Source organism: Odontesthes bonariensis, chromosome 10, assembly GCF_027942865.1.
Source record: "Odontesthes bonariensis isolate fOdoBon6 chromosome 10, fOdoBon6.hap1, whole genome shotgun sequence".
Classification (NCBI taxonomy): domain Eukaryota; kingdom Metazoa; phylum Chordata; class Actinopteri; order Atheriniformes; family Atherinopsidae; genus Odontesthes; species Odontesthes bonariensis.
In genome coordinates, this window is record NC_134515.1 from 35725299 (window position 1) to 35740660 (window position 15362).

The 15362-nt window shown below is 39.9% G+C and overlaps 1 protein-coding gene across 5 annotated transcripts; it reads right to left on the reverse strand.

Moving 5' to 3' along the window:
- Positions 1–1740: 1740 nt before the first annotated feature.
- LOC142390048 (ras-related protein Rab-7L1-like) lies at positions 1741–14453 on the reverse strand. 5 transcript variants are annotated; one of them, XM_075475393.1, is made up of 6 exons: positions 14380–14417; positions 11271–13172; positions 8733–8804; positions 8454–8635; positions 7891–8012; positions 1741–5789 (listed from the first exon to the last, which is right to left on the reverse strand). In XM_075475393.1, the coding sequence occupies exons 2-6, from the start codon at positions 11386–11388 to the stop codon at positions 5663–5665; spliced, it is 621 nt and encodes a 206-aa protein (XP_075331508.1). In that variant the 5' UTR covers positions 11389–13172; positions 14380–14417; the 3' UTR covers positions 1741–5662. The 5 variants fall into 5 exon arrangements, with proteins under 5 accessions (XP_075331508.1, XP_075331506.1, XP_075331509.1 ...); XM_075475391.1 differs by lacking the exon at positions 14380–14417 and adding an exon at positions 13563–13611; XM_075475394.1 differs by lacking the exon at positions 14380–14417 and having other exon boundaries at positions 11271–11395; positions 12992–13556.
- Between the last annotated feature and the right edge of the window lie 909 nt (positions 14454–15362).

The following is a 15362-nucleotide window of genomic DNA, read 5'->3' on the forward strand; positions in this document are numbered from 1 at the left end:
TGTCAACTTATGTTATCTGACATGTTATCTGTCATCTGTATTTATAGTGTTATTGTATGTGTGTTATGTAATCCTTTGTACTGTGTGTCTTGATGTATTTTTGTTTGTATGGACCTTGAGTCTGAAGCTAGAGCTTCTTGAATCTTGACACATACCGCCTGCAGTAGTTCAAGAAGTTGCAACGCACATTTGAAAACGCGAGGCGCTAGAGAGCAAATTCATTCGACTTTGCAAAATAAAATTGCATCACTAGATGGGGGAAGAAATTACAAAGTGTCCCTTTAAAACCCACCTTTTCTCATTGGCATTTGATCCAGCTTGAGGGTTGATTTTATTATTTTAATTATTTTTTTTAATCTTGTTCTTATTATGATCTTATTTTGAATTGTTTTATTGTGTTTATATTGTTAAATTTATTTGTATATTTTTTAATGTTTTTATGTACTCTTAGAGTTCAGCAATTTGGTCACTACTTGCTTTAGTGTTGCTTAAAAAAAATACAACTGTACTGCAGGAAGGGGTCCTCCGATGTTGTTATCCTCTCGTGTGTTCCAGCAGTTTCTGGAACACAGTTTCACTATATCCATGGTGTGGCTAACCTATTCATTAGTTAATCCTGTCCTTTGTATCACCAGCTAAACTTGGAAGATTCAATGATTTCCTCTTTTATTAGATAGAAATCCGGCTCACCTATTTGGTTAAATTTAAGAGCGGCTCATAGTGAGGAGATAAGATGTTCCAGAGTCTCGGAAGATTCTGTCCACACAAGCCGAAAAATTATAGGAACAAAGGAAGCATGAGTGAATCTTGCTGTCATGTCTTGGAGACTGCATACAATGACAAAGACTCCATCTGTCCGAGATTCTATTATTCTACTGAGGGATTTCCAGAATTGTAGTTCAATGTGGGCAACTGAGTCATAGCTCCGAACTCCTGCCGTCCTCCAAGAATAGAAGCCTACGCACGCAAAGTGCAAAAAATACCATGTACACAGCTCAAACTAAAATTTATTAAACACACACACCCCCACTTTTAGTCTTGAGCTAGGAACTAGAAGAACACTGCTTTAGGATTTAGTCATACTTCAACCAATTCAGTCCCAAGGCTATGTTTAAAAAGAATGTATTGACCCGAGGGCTATCTGGGAATTTTAACTCCTGGTCCTGACCCATAAATGCATGCAAATGAAACTCCCGAAGACAGATACAGTCATACCATATTTCTTTAAATAAAAACCAGGATTTGATTAAAAACCGAGCCCCTTATAATGGCTGGCGGTGGGGTTGACATGAACAGAGGCCAGCCAACACATCTGTCTCAGATGCAATGTGCCTCCCGAAGACATAAATGTTTGTCTGTACCACTTTTATCTAATCAGTTCAATTGAATAACCATGATGTTTGAAACATTTTGTAATGAGACCATTTGTTTTGTTTAAACCACTTCAGATCAATTCAGTGAGCTGTTGCATGTGTTCTGGATTTGTTTTTAGGTTTTAAAATGAGGCATTGTAGAATAAAAACATGAAATACAGGCCTGAATATTAAGGCCTGACACCCTAAGCTGTTGAAGTAAGTAAAGGCCTCATTTTCTGTTTTATCAATACAGTAAAAGCAGAGCAGCTGAGTTTTGGCCTCGCTGAAGATGGGATTTTGGCTTATTCCTGAGTACAATGAATAACTGTAAATCCAATATTACTTTAAACTATATATGAGCTTGAGATACATATCAGAATCAGAATCAGAATCAGAATTACTTTATTAATCCCTTGAGGGAAATTCCTTTGTTGCAGTGCTCTCATTAAAGGAAAAAGAAAGATTAATAAGAATAAGATAGGGAAAAAAAATAAAAATATCAATATGTACAAAAATACAATAAACAATAAACAGTATTTACAATGCTACTCAGTAGCTAATTATTATTGTTATAGCACATGACCGGGTTATTGCACATGGTGAAGTAATGTCAGACACTGGAATTGTAGAGTTTGATGGCCACAGGCAGGAATGACTTGACTTGTCAGATTGTAGAATTGTATTAAGGTCAAAATGCTACCATAGCATGCAAAATACATAGATCAACTACAACATTAAAGACACTGAAAGGTGAAGTGAATAACACTGATCATCTTTTCACAATGCATTCAACCTGGCTTTCAACTGAATGTTACATTGGCTTGTACCATCCACCTAAATACTGATGCTGACCAAACTGGCCCCCCATGCTGTCAGCAGTCCTAGATGGCATCCGGACAGCCACATAAAGAAAAAGACTCGGGAACAACTAAAAGAACACGATAAAGAGCCCGATGCGCTGACTTAGCCAGCAAACTCCAAAGATCCCATGCAACTGAGCATCTACCAGATGCACCTTAACCGTCTGTGGCTACAGCTTGAGAATCCTTTGGTCAACTATTTTGCCATTCCATAAGTTGACCTGTCAAAGTTCTGCAAGTCATATTATTAGGAATGTCCCATTGCAATCTTCAGTATATGAGGTTGGGCTATGTCATACACTGTCAACAAAGGGTCATGATACTATATCAAAGATAAATAAAGTTTTTTATTTTTCTATTTCATTCATATGATATGTGCAAGTCCTCCTCAGTCTGTACAATTTATAATGGCAAAAAACAGGCAGAAGTCGCCTTTGAAAAAAGACTGTAATGAAGAAGGGGAGTCTTCCAAATCTTTACTACAGAGCTGATTATTTGTCCCATCAGTGCCCCGCTGTTCTGATCTGACTTTCAGCAGCCACATCAAAGCTGTCACCAAGGCAGCTTTTTACCACCTCAGAAACATCAACAGAATTAAAGGTTTCCTCTCCCAAAAAGACCAGGAGAAACTCATCCATGCATTCATCTCCAGTAGACTCGATTACTGTAATGCTCTTTTAACTGGACTTCCCAAAAAGAGCATTAAACATTTGCAGCTCATCCAGAACGCTGCTGCTAGAGTTTTAACCCGGACTAAGAGATCTGAACACATCACAGCAGCTTTAAAATCTTTACTCTGGCTTCCAGTCAGTCACAGAATAGATTTTAAAAGCCTGCTGATGGTTTACAAATCCCAGAACGGTTTAGGCCCAAAATACATCTGTGACATGTTCAGAGAATATAAAGCCAGCAGAGCTCTTAGATCCAAGGACTCAGGTCAGCTGGTCCAGTCCAGAGTCCAGACTAAACATGGAGAAGCAGCATTTAGCTGTTATGCTGCAAATAAGTGGAACAAACTGCCAGTGGAGATTAAACTTTCACCAAATGGAGACATTTTTAAATCCAGGTTAAAGACATTTCTGTTCTCATGTGTCTATGCATGAAATCTGCACGCTATCTTTGAACTTATCTAGACTGTTGCTTTTTAAAAAAAAATAATTTAAATGATTCTATTTGTTTCTCTTTATATTCTTTTATGTATTTTTAATGCTTCTTACACTCCCTGCTGCAATGCTTTTATTTTTGGGAAAGCACTTTGAATTGTTTGTACATGAAATGTGCTATATAAATTTGATTTGATTTGATTTGATAAGAAAAAGGTTGATCATTTGAATTAGTTTTAAACTGGCTATTGTGCTGAAAAATAATGTATTTTTAATACTCCTGGATTTCTTTCAGAGAATCTGTGTGGGGAAAGTTATACAGAAATAACTTAATGGCAGTGGGAGGTTCCTGAGTGAAACATTGTGGCAGTTATATTGCAGAATTATATATATTGTTGTTCCACAATTCTTAAATGAAATCTGAGTATCAGAGGCAAGATTTCTCTCATCTTTTTTCCATTAGGTTGACTTTTCGGAAGTCTTTAAATAGTCATTTTTTGTTATGTTGCAACTAAAAAAGTTCAGCTAACGTTACCTTCTTTGATTTTTAATCAGGGAAAAACATTGAAACTGTTTTAATATCAAATAGACAGAAATGTAGCTTAGACTGACTTCGTCAACTGAATGTCAGTTGTGGTTGACGTATCAACATTTGCTCAACATCAATCATAATGAGTGCTTTCAGTTAGCTTTCTATGTCACACATAGACGTATATTCAGTATATACGTCAGGCTGATGTCTTAATGTTGATTCAGTTCGATTTTTCTATGCGTCCCTCCTACAAGAGTAGACCTCCACAGGTTTGCAAGACACCTTTATGATCACAAACACTCGGTAGTCCTGTTTACACAACCCCCGACCGGTGACTGTGTGTTTCCCACCACCACCACTGGCAGATCTGATCAAGAAACAATTAACCTGAAATTTACATCTAATGTCACTCTGACAGGGCACATTAATCTTAGGAACATTCCACAGAGTAAACACTTGAGATTACTACAGCTGAGGAAAGAATAATTTGCATGGTGATACGTGCAATCTTTAAAGGATCTGCCACAGGTAAATAATGAGAGCCTTAACATTTACAATTGAGAGTGGCAACAACAACTGGACAAAGTGTCATAATGAGATTTAAACTTTTGCTCAGTTTTTTAGTAACCGTGGTGATAAATTCTACTTCTTTTTTGAGAAGCTGGTTTCCCTTATGCACTGCCTTCCCAAGAGTCTCCCAACCAAACAGGATGTGAGAGGACAGATTTTGGCTCCAGTGTTCATCGTGGGTAAAGTAATGAAAATGTTTTTGGCATTTTATTAAAATCTATATTTTCAAAATGTTGATTTATATTCTAAAACCAATACCAAACAGTAAGAAAAAGAGATGTTTTTTTTTCACTCCAAAAGTTTGCATTAAAAACAAATTGGAATATTTCTTGGATTGTGTCTGAGCTTCTGACATATTTAACAGAAACATAAAAGCCACAAAGATCTGAACAATACAGACATAAAAGACATTTCTTTCACTGCTAATAAAGCCAGCAATGTCAAGTATTGGAGCTCGACACATGCGTATCCATGTGCCTCTGTGTGTACGACACACACACACGCATCAGCACCCACTCACCACTCGTCTAACTGGCACACTGTGTGCATCCACACATCGATGGCACAGGGACACCATGTGTCTGAATGACTCAGAGTGTTGGAGGAGAGGCACGCTCTCATTCTCTCACAAACAGGCCTTCCCTACACACTTTTCCTGTGCTCCTCCTGTTTCTTGTCGTGATCTCATTCTTTTCATTGCTTTCGAATTGCATGCACACATAACTTTCAAGTAGGTTTGAGGCAAACTTTCCGTTGTTTAATGCATATTAAGTATATTTTTTTCATGCTTGGAGTAAATAAGTTGGGCTGCATTGTGCACAGTGGCAGGCAGCATCGTCTTTGTTGAGTAGAGTATTGGTGCCTGAAGTGGCTATAAAAGAGGCCTTTCCAATAAGGGATGAGCACCATGTGGTATAAAACAGTGACATCTGAGATTACAACTGCTCTCTGCCTCTCCCTCTTTCACTCGGTCAGTTGATTGAAGCAGCACTTGTTGTTTTCTGTACGAACATAGAAACAACAGATACAGGCCAAAAAATAGTGAAAACCTTGACATTAACGGTGTAACTAAAAAAGAATGTGACAGAGCGTCTATTTCTAAAGTTCGTCCGACACAACGAACCCCAAGCTTGCCAGCAAAGTCATCAAATATCACATTATACCGGAGAAGTGTGGCCACTTGATCAAATACATTGACTGCACCTCAACCAATCCTATTATGTTAACTAAGGAGGCTGTGTTTCAGCAGCATCTTGCTCCTGTGCTGTTGTTGAACTGTGAGTCCCGTTGAGGGTCAACACTGTCTTCAGTTCTGGGTTCTTGTGGGTTCAGACTGGATTGAATGGACAGAGTCTCCTGCACCAATCTCCTGAAACACAACAGATTTAACAACATTTATTTAGCTTACGAGCGTAAACCAACATCACTGCTAAACAAAGTATAGACAAACAGAAAGCATTAGCCAGTCCCTCCAGGATTTTGCGAATATTTTTGTGATTTTTTTGCAATCAAAATCACTGATTTTGTGGTGCTACTTTAGAAATATTTGCAAGGAATTTTGGAATATTTTTTCCTCATTAAACCGCTTCCAAAATCTACATGTCGAAGAAACAAGACGAGAGAAAAAAAAAATTGGACACAAACATTTTTATTACATTTTAGAACTTAAATAGCTTGATATCAGCAGACACTGACATAACCCATGTCCTGAAAAGCTCGTTTGTCTCTGTCGTCCTTTCTTCTTAAAGTGTTGTTCGGCATGTTGATGTTTGTAAATGGTAGTCAATTGTAGACTTTCTTCTGTGGTCAAGTACCTTATGGAAAGTATGCAAAATAATTCCCCCCCACTCTGATGGAGAACAGAGGGACACTGCTTTGCTCGGTCCTTTGTGCTTATCTGTAAATGTGACTTTTTGTCATATCGCCATATCGATCACAGACTGTAGCAGGCTGAAGCAGCAGTGTAGTACAAGTAAGAAATACTGCCACCTGCAGGTGGGAGTTAGCAGTCACTTATTTTTTACCATTTTTGTGGAAAATTTGCAATAAACTCACGATTATGCATTAGCGCGAAAAAATGCAAGGATCTGTTGAATTTGCATAAATTTCCAGGACTGATTAGCATATGATGACTTTTCTCTAATTTTGCTTCTATTGTTGGCTTGAACTTAATTCATATGAACCTGGCCATTAAAAAAGAAAAGGTAGTCTTTTTTAATGCATTTTGGCCTTTTGTTCACACGCCAATGTGTTTTTTGGTTACTGAAAACAATTTTTTTTTAAAAACTCTGTCCAGGGTGATAGGGTTTGTTATCCTTTTTCACTATGCAGAGGAAAGGAGGCTACAGAATACTACATAGTTCACCAGTGAATCAACATTCGTAGTTATTGGTTGGACTTTGAGGATGAAATAGCTGTTGCTGCAGAAAGGCAAGAAAATGTTTGAGTGTGCTGCTTATCCCATGAGTGGAAAAGAACTGCAATGACATCGGACAAAAAAGAAAGAAAATGACCACTTTTAGTGTGGATGATAGGTACATCCCAGAAGGGTTAGGGTTAGGGGTTTTGTGTCAGAAGGACACAGGATCATTTTACTTTGTGATCATTTGATTTCTTTAAAATAATTTTGGTACATATAACTCAGCAGCTTGAGGTGAACTGACTTAATATTTCACAAAGTTTTAAGCTTTGTATTGCAGTCAAATGTCAAGTTTGTTATCTTTAAATAATCAAATCATAGGTTTTATAATGTGTACATATAACATATATTCTTAAAAAATGTTACTTGTGATCAAATTATCTCAACCTAAATAATCAACATTTTAGGCTCCGCCTTCTTTGACAGGCAAAGTATCTACCATTATGTTTTTGCAGGATTAAGACACTACCAAAATTCAGATTTCTGTTGCTGCCATTGACTTTTCATAGCTGCTTCACCATGCTAAGGGTCAGGGATTGGCTGGAGCCTATCCCAGCTGTCATAAACCAAGGGGTTGGGGTACACTCCTGATAGGTTGCCAGTTCATTGTAGAGCAAACACAGAAACAAATGGGACTAACAACCTTTCACACTCACTCTCACAGTCAACTGAGAATCCCAAATGAATGTGTGTTTTTATATACAGGCACAGGAGAACATACGAATTCAAGACAGAAAGGCCCTGCTTGTTGATCACCTGAGTGTCAAGTGATTGGATATGTACGTATAGTGAGGTGTCTCTGGGTGTTCCTTTGTCTGGTGAAGGGCACTCATGCTTGACATGTCACTGTGAGGTGATCATTTATAAATAATGCAGGGGGCATTCATCCAAGCTTGTGGACTTAGTTTTTCACAAAAACTGCTAATTTCACCACATTACGCCGCCGCCGCTGGAGCCTTTTGTTGGTCTAATGCAGCCTCAATTCTTTGGCCACATTACTGAACTCTGCACTTACTGATTATTCTTGCATTTATTTTTGATCTTCTCTTACCTCATTGCTTCTCCAATATTCTTGTTCTCTTTGACTGAAGTTTCCATCCATGTGATGAAGCCATTGGACTTGCTGAATTTGTCGATGCTGTCTGCTGACACAACTCGCTGAGCCAGATCACACTTTAGAGACACAGCCAGTAAGACAGGTACAGACAGACAATTGGTTATCATTCTAAGTTATACACTGTAATCAGACTTTTGTTGGTTACATATCATATTTCTACTCTGTTCATGTCATTGTCAGAAACTTAGCTGACGTCATATCAGTGAGATTTTTTCCCTTTTTTTCTAACAAAATAAAACAGCTGAACGAACATCCTCCGAGAGCAGTGATTCCATTTTTTTTATAGGAACTGTATATCATTGTCATTTCTTGATTCTAATATTGTAGTAATCCAAGCAAGTAATTGCTCATTTTCTCCAAATTTCTGAGACTGCCATGAGGATGAAAGCCTGAAGTGTTCAAGAAGCACTCTCATAAAGAAATTGATTATTATTCATTAATCCTGACCCTCCCTTTTTTTTTCATGTATAATCTATCAGTCAAATGCACCGAATCACCTTGTTGGCCAGCAAAATGCAGGGGATAGTGTCTCCATTGGGCAGCATGGCCTTGTTATCCAGGTCCTGTTTCCAATGGTGACAGCTGAGGAAGCTAGATGAGCTGTTGACATCAAACATCACAACACAGCCGAGTGCTCCTTTATAATAGATTCTGGTCATGGATGTGAAACGCTCCTGGCCTGAAAGAAGGAGACACAGTTCATCATCCATCCATCCATCCATCCATCCATCCATCCATCATGGACTTAAGCCCAACTAATAATAAAAGTTGTGTACCTGCAACATCCCACAGTTGTAGTCTGACTTTTTCTCTTTCTGACCACTGCAGCAGTTTAACAGAAAAATCCACTGGAGAAGGGAAAAAAGTACACAGACACAGAAAGAGTGGATTAAGTTGTCACTTTTTTTTTTGTTCTAGCAACCAAACATTATCCTGCATGCATGCAAGGGAAGGGTATGGTGGAAGAGTTGCAATTTGCAGTTTATACCACTCGATATCACTAGCTTCTACACTAAGGTTTTTTCGAAGGTTCTAAGTTTTTCTAAGGTTTTGGAAAAGGTTGTGGCAATGCAACTGTTGGAATACCTAGAAACAGATTATTATCTGCTCCCATTGCATTTTGACAGCAGACAGAAGCTTTTTACAGAAAGAGAAAACTATTATCGTTCAGAAAAATCAGTTCAAATACAGGAATCCCACAGGGATCAGTCCAAGGACAAATACTCCTTAGTGTCTTTCTCTCTCTCTCTCAATATATATATATATACCCCAGCCCCTTTTTGTAAACCTTGAAGGTCATATATTATATATATATATATATGTACTATATTGCCAAAAGTATTCGCTCATCTATCTTTACACGCTGTTGTGCTGAGCTGCAGGCCACGCCCTCTTTGCCTGAGTGCATCAGGTCTGGGTGTGTCTCCCAGCCTCAAGGCAGCAGATTGAGGTTTTTCACCTGTTATTGGCCTTGACGACTTTCAAAATAAAAAGAAAGAAAGCTGAATTTTGGTCATTGAGTGAATTCCAGTCCAATCTTCTGAAGCAAGCTGCATTTTCAAGTGGGGGAAGCTGCAGGTTAAACCTCACAAGAGTAAGAAGCACTTTACACGCATATGAATTTAAGTGACATCTCATTCTTAATCCAGAGGGTTTAATATGACGCCGGCCCACCCTTTGCAGCTATAACAGCTTCAGCTCTTGTGGGCAAGCTTTCCACAAGGTTTAGGAGTGTTTATGGGAGTTTTTGACCATTCTTCCAGAAGCTCATCTGTGAGGTCAGACACTGATGTTGGACAGAAGGCCTGGCTCACAGTCTGCGCTCTGATTCATCCCAAAGGTGTTCTATCGGGTTGATGTCAGAACTCTGTACAGGCCAGTCAGGTTCTTCCACACCAAACTGGCTCATCCAGGTCTTTATGGACCTTACTTTGTGCACTGGTGCGCAGTCAAGTTGGAACAGGAAGGGGCCGTCCCCAAACTGTTTCCACAAAGTTGGGAGCATGAAATTATCTAAAATATCTTGGTATGCTGAAGCATTCAGAGTTCCTTTCACTGGAACTAAGAGGCCGAGCCCGGCTCCTGAAGAACAACCCCACACCATAATCCCCCCTCCACCAAACTTTACCAGTTGCCATGGAAACCCATTCCATGAAGCTCTCTACGCCCTGTTCTTGAGCTAATCTGAAGGGCACATGAAGGTTGGAGGTCTGCAGCGATTGACTCTGCAGAAAGTTGGTGACCTCTGAGCACTATGAGCCTCAGCATCCTCTGACCCCGCTCTGTCATTTTACCTGGCCCACCACTTCCTGGCTGAGCTGCTGTCGTTCCCAACACTTCCATTGTGTTATAACACCACTGACAGCTGACTGGAATATTTAGCAGAGAGGAAATTTCACCACTGGACTTGTTGCACAGGTGGCATCCTATCATGGTACCACGCTGGAATTCACTGAGCTCCTGAGAGCGAGCCATTCTTTCACAGATGTTTGTAGAAGCAGTCTGCATGCCGAGGTGCTGGAATTTATACACCTGTGGCCACGGAAGTGACTGGAACACCTGAATTGAATTATTTGGATGGGTGAGTGAATACTTTTGGCAATATAGTGTATATGCAGTTGACATGGATATGCTTTTGGAAAAACAGCTGATGTTGTTAAAGATCAGTTGTCAATGCACCTTTCTTCTTCTTACTTACTTACTTACTTACTTCTTTCCTCTGGAAGACAAAATGTACCAAATAAATCTTATGTTAAAAATGAATGGTCAGCTAATCGGTCATGTTTCTGAGCTTAGATATGTACGTTTAATGTTGCACAAGTCTACAAGTGAACTTGAATATTTACAATGATTCGAGACTGTAACATTTGATGCAGCGAAAGTATGTTTGCATAAAATGACTTTTCTAACGTCTCAGCTACTTTGTTACTTGCTGTTGGTACCTGTGCAAAATTTCACAGCAATCATTTGAATATTTGTGGACATTTTTCTGTCGGACAAAAGTAGTGCACAGACCACTTCAGCCACATTGCCATACAATTTCTGTTTTATTGGGAATTCTTCAATCAAGCCTGCAATCTAGTTTAAAACAGTTTTACTGGAACTATGGAAAGCTTCGAAATGGCTAATCTGGGTCCAGCAAATCAGAGGACTTTGAGAACAAATCAGAGAACAAATTTCAGTTATGCGACTACTTCAAATTGCCTCAACTTGGACTCATAAAGTTTTCACCTGACAAACTGCTGATAGGCATGCGGCGAAGACAATTAGCCTGGAAAATCCTCTCTTTTCTTTTTCAAGCACAGCATACATACCTCCTACAGTCATCTTGTATGATTTGTTGAACTGTCCACTGACGTATCGATGTATGAAAGAGGTCTTCCCAACATTTCCATCACCAATAATCAGTATTTTCAGCAGGTGCTCAGTCATTGCTTCTCTAATGTGTGGGAAAGTTTGGCATAAAGCAGCCAACGGCTCAAAGTTCAAACAGGAAATGTGATTTATGAGGCAAATCGGCACGTTGTTTTAAACTTCCGCCTTTGACAAAGAGATACTGAACCATAATGCACCAACATTTAACTGAGGTAAAGTAATGCATTTCTAAACCTTTTAGTTGTAGTTATAGACAATGCTAACTGTCTTTGTGTGGTAAAGCACCAGGTTACCACTGGTCATAAAAAGTTCATTGACATAAACCACACCTTCATGCAACAGGAAACTGGATCTCTGCAGACTACCTGGCTGAAGAAAGAGATTGGTAATGCACCACTTGTCCCATTGTAAATGGGTATGATCAGTCATCACAGCTTTTCTCTTGAATTACACAGCTTGTTTTCATGTTGCCAGCAATGGCAACACGGCAGCTATGAGCTAACAGTGCAATAGTACAGGTTCATTCATTCATAAAGACAGATAATGCCTTATTTAGAGGCTGTATTGTCTCTGCCCTGTTCTCTCCCGTTATATGGATATACGGATCTCGAGTGATCTAAATATCTTCTGAAGGACGCCGAATTTCACCAAACTGTTATCGGTGAGTAGATGAACGTATTTTATGCAAGAAATAAAGAAATAAAAAAAACTATCTTCCCCTAGTCTTTGCAGGTAGCTGTCAGCCATCAGCTGCAAAACCTTGGACAACCACATGCAAACCACCACCCTACATGGCAATAAATACTTGATCCTTACAGTAAAGTGTGCAAATGGTTTCCTTTGTCTGTGCAAATATATGCATTATTTAAAGTGCAAAGTAGTTAAAGTGCAAAGTATTTCAAATGCCAAAATTAATGTGCCAAAAGTGCCTCACCACTACAAACATTCAGTAACGAAGCGCTCCTTCGTTATAGATAATTATTCACAATTCCATTATTTCATACATGTGTAATTGTTTAAGACAGTGTTGGATCAATGTTTGTCTTTAGTGTCAGACCTGTTGTATTGGCCATATCAAGCAATGCTGCTGAACTGAGAATAGCTGGGGTCATTGTTTATCCTATACAAGCCCAGTTTTCACGCAATCAGCATTTGATCTGTGCAAAGCACCATCGTCCGAGGCCATCCTGCTTTTGGCTGATTGTTGGACAACAAGCTTAGCACGTCTCTGTGGCCTCTGTGAAGGTTGAATTTATTTACTCTGTGAGTTGAGAGTGATGCAAAATGATTAAATGAAAGCCATGTACCACTGTACCATGTCGAACAAAACTTTTGTAGCAGGTATGGTAATAAAATGGAAATAGTGTGAAGAGTATATAGGTATAGGCTAATATCAGAGATCTAGTATTCAACTCTCAGAGGAAGGAACAGGAGACTGAAGTTTGCTTTTTGTTGGTACCATATTTTTTTCCACAAAGTGCTTGTATGTACAGTAATATAAATTCAAGTAAATGGCCATTCAAAGTAACAGTTAATAGAAATTACAATGCAACTGCAGTTTAAACCTTGCAGTGCAAATATCAAAGTCCATTGCAACACAAAAACACAAATACCCTCCCAACAGCCCACAGTTCAGTTCATAAAGTCCATAAAAACCCACGTCTGAGTTTTGACTTGGATGTTAAAGTGCCGTGTGCTTTTGGCCAAAGGCCCGAGGTAGAGTGTGGGGCGAGAGTTATGGGTCTGGGCACAAGGAGCCCCCTACCAGCCCGGCAGGAGAGGACGATGCAGAGTTTCTAGGCTAGGCCTTCCTTTAGCTCGCCATCACATTGGAACCTGGCCTGTGACAAAGCACCAGAGTTCCTAATAAATCATAATGTACAGTCTCAATATCAGTGTGCACAAGTTCATATTAAATAGCACGGGTTGTACTATAATACATCAGAGAAGTTAATAAGGTTGTTAGCTGTAATTAAAATACATGAAAAATGTAAAGTGCAAAGTGAGATTTAAAGTGCTTAAGTGCATTCATAAACACCACACAACAATTGCACATGTACATACAATACGGCATTACATACTACACAAACGTGGACACGATCAGTGGTTTGGTGTAACCATAAATTGTAGTTGAACCCGACAAGTCAGGTAGCTAAGCGAGGCTAACCGAGCCCATACAAATGAATGAGAGCGGCTAATGCTAACGCGAATCGCTAACGCTTCAGACTCACCAGCTCCGTCTTTAACCGATCCCGTAAAGGCTCTAGCATGGTTGCCGCGTCTGCTCGCGCGAGCGGTGTTGATGACGTCATGAGTTCGTGCCCGCCATAGGACCCTATATAGTGGCGCAAGTCGTTGCGCGCCAGTAGTTGCAATTTTCTCCGTCACAGAGGTGGCGCTGCTGCGTGAAAGTTACCTCTACTCTACAACCACGAAAGTGGAGAAGAAAACAATGCCGCTGTCAAGAGCAAGAATACTGTAATTAATGATACTGCTGCAGTTTTCGGATCATTTTAATTTTTTAATTCAGTTAAAAGAGGTAAAGGTTTGAAGCCCCCGGCATCAACAGAGTCTCTGCCCTCTTCTTTGCCTTCACGTATCTGTCCCGTAGCTTCTTCCACACATTCTTACAGAACTCTCCCTCTTTCCCCAAAGTTCTGCCAATCTCTGTGTACCAGTTTGGGGAGTTTACGTGCTCCCTGTGCTGTTTCCCTGCAGTTTCGTACAGCTGCCTGTACAAACGCACCTCCTCACTGAGCCTGGTCTCACATCGGTCCATCCGGTTCGTTGTGCTCGGCGCCGCCAAGTTACAAAAATCGACTGGTGCACGACAGCGCGCTGCGCCGTCTTTTCAAGGCAAGCGCCAGGCCTGAAACGTCATTTTGACGTCACGGTCCACCACCGCCGTGACAGACGCGGCAACCATGCTACCGCCTTAAGGCTTTTCTGCTGTCTGCTCATACAGGGGACTCCTAAAATGTGAACGAGTTGAGATCAAGCAACCAGCAGCCATTAAAAGTGTTTAAACAGCGCAAATAGTGAACTGACCTGCAACCCGCTCTCGTTTGGCTTCCCCACTGCTCTTACCTGACAACACCTGTGGCAACCTTAAGACTATGCCTGATTGGCCACATTGACCAATGACCAACATCTGAGCAAGGACCGCGGTGATTGGCTCAGAGTAAAAGCAGCGCAGAGACAAGGAAATCACGGGGCAAAGTAATACGGAGGGGAAAAATAATATGAAAACCATGTGGGTTACACTTTGCTCTTGTTTTATTTAACACTTAGGCAAAACTGGTCAAGTTATTTATGTGTTTGCAGCTTTGCCTTATAACAGTTTTACATTTGTTCCTTAGCTTAACAATCTAACATGGTATTCAGGCACATTAGTGCTTAACATTAACACTTTACTGTACACAGAAACTCTGAAATAATAAGGGTAAATATTTAAAATGATAATGGGCATCTTTAATTGGACGTTGATTCCAGTTTCATGCTTAAAATTCAGAAGCTACACACCTTCTGCTCACCATGAGCAACACACAACTGCCACCGAACGATTCCCATGAAGGTTAATCATTAGATGCATAATCTTTTAGTATGGATGTAATGTCTTCTGGGGTAACTTTCCTTATTTTGTCCACCACCACTTCTTCTCAGTCGTGTCTGTTTACACCTTCTACCTTCCTCTAGGTCCACCTCACTCCTTCACATCTCCCGTCTCATCCCACTTCCTGCTCTATATTTATTTTGTTCTTTTTCACACACACACTCATGTATGGACAGACACAGTGACTTTCACTGTTCTGCCAACTGGGCCACTGTTTTGGCTTGTGGAGATTGTTCAATCCCCCACTTACTCTGAGTCATCTTCGTGACTCTCTTTCTGAGTGCTTCCTGTTTGTGTGTTATCGTGCCTTGGTTCTTTTCCCAGTTGCACTTGTAATACCTGCCAAGACTCGAAAATAACTTCCTAATCAACATATTTGATCTGGCTTAAAAAACAAAACGGGTTTGAATATCTGAAT

What these genes read in the sequence shown, in the direction of transcription:
- LOC142390048 (XM_075475393.1), bottom strand. Translation starts at nt 11,388, where the DNA reads ATGACTGAGCACCTGCTGAAAATACTGATTATTGGTGATGGAAATGTT. An exon ending in ATACAAGATGACTGTAGGAG is followed by an intron (nt 8,805 to 11,270) that starts GTATGTATGCTG and finishes TCCCTTCTCCAG; the next exon opens with TGGATTTTTCTGTTAAACTG. An exon ending in ACAACTGTGGGATGTTGCAG is followed by an intron (nt 8,636 to 8,732) that starts GTACACAACTTT and finishes TCCTTCTTTCAG; the next exon opens with GCCAGGAGCGTTTCACATCC.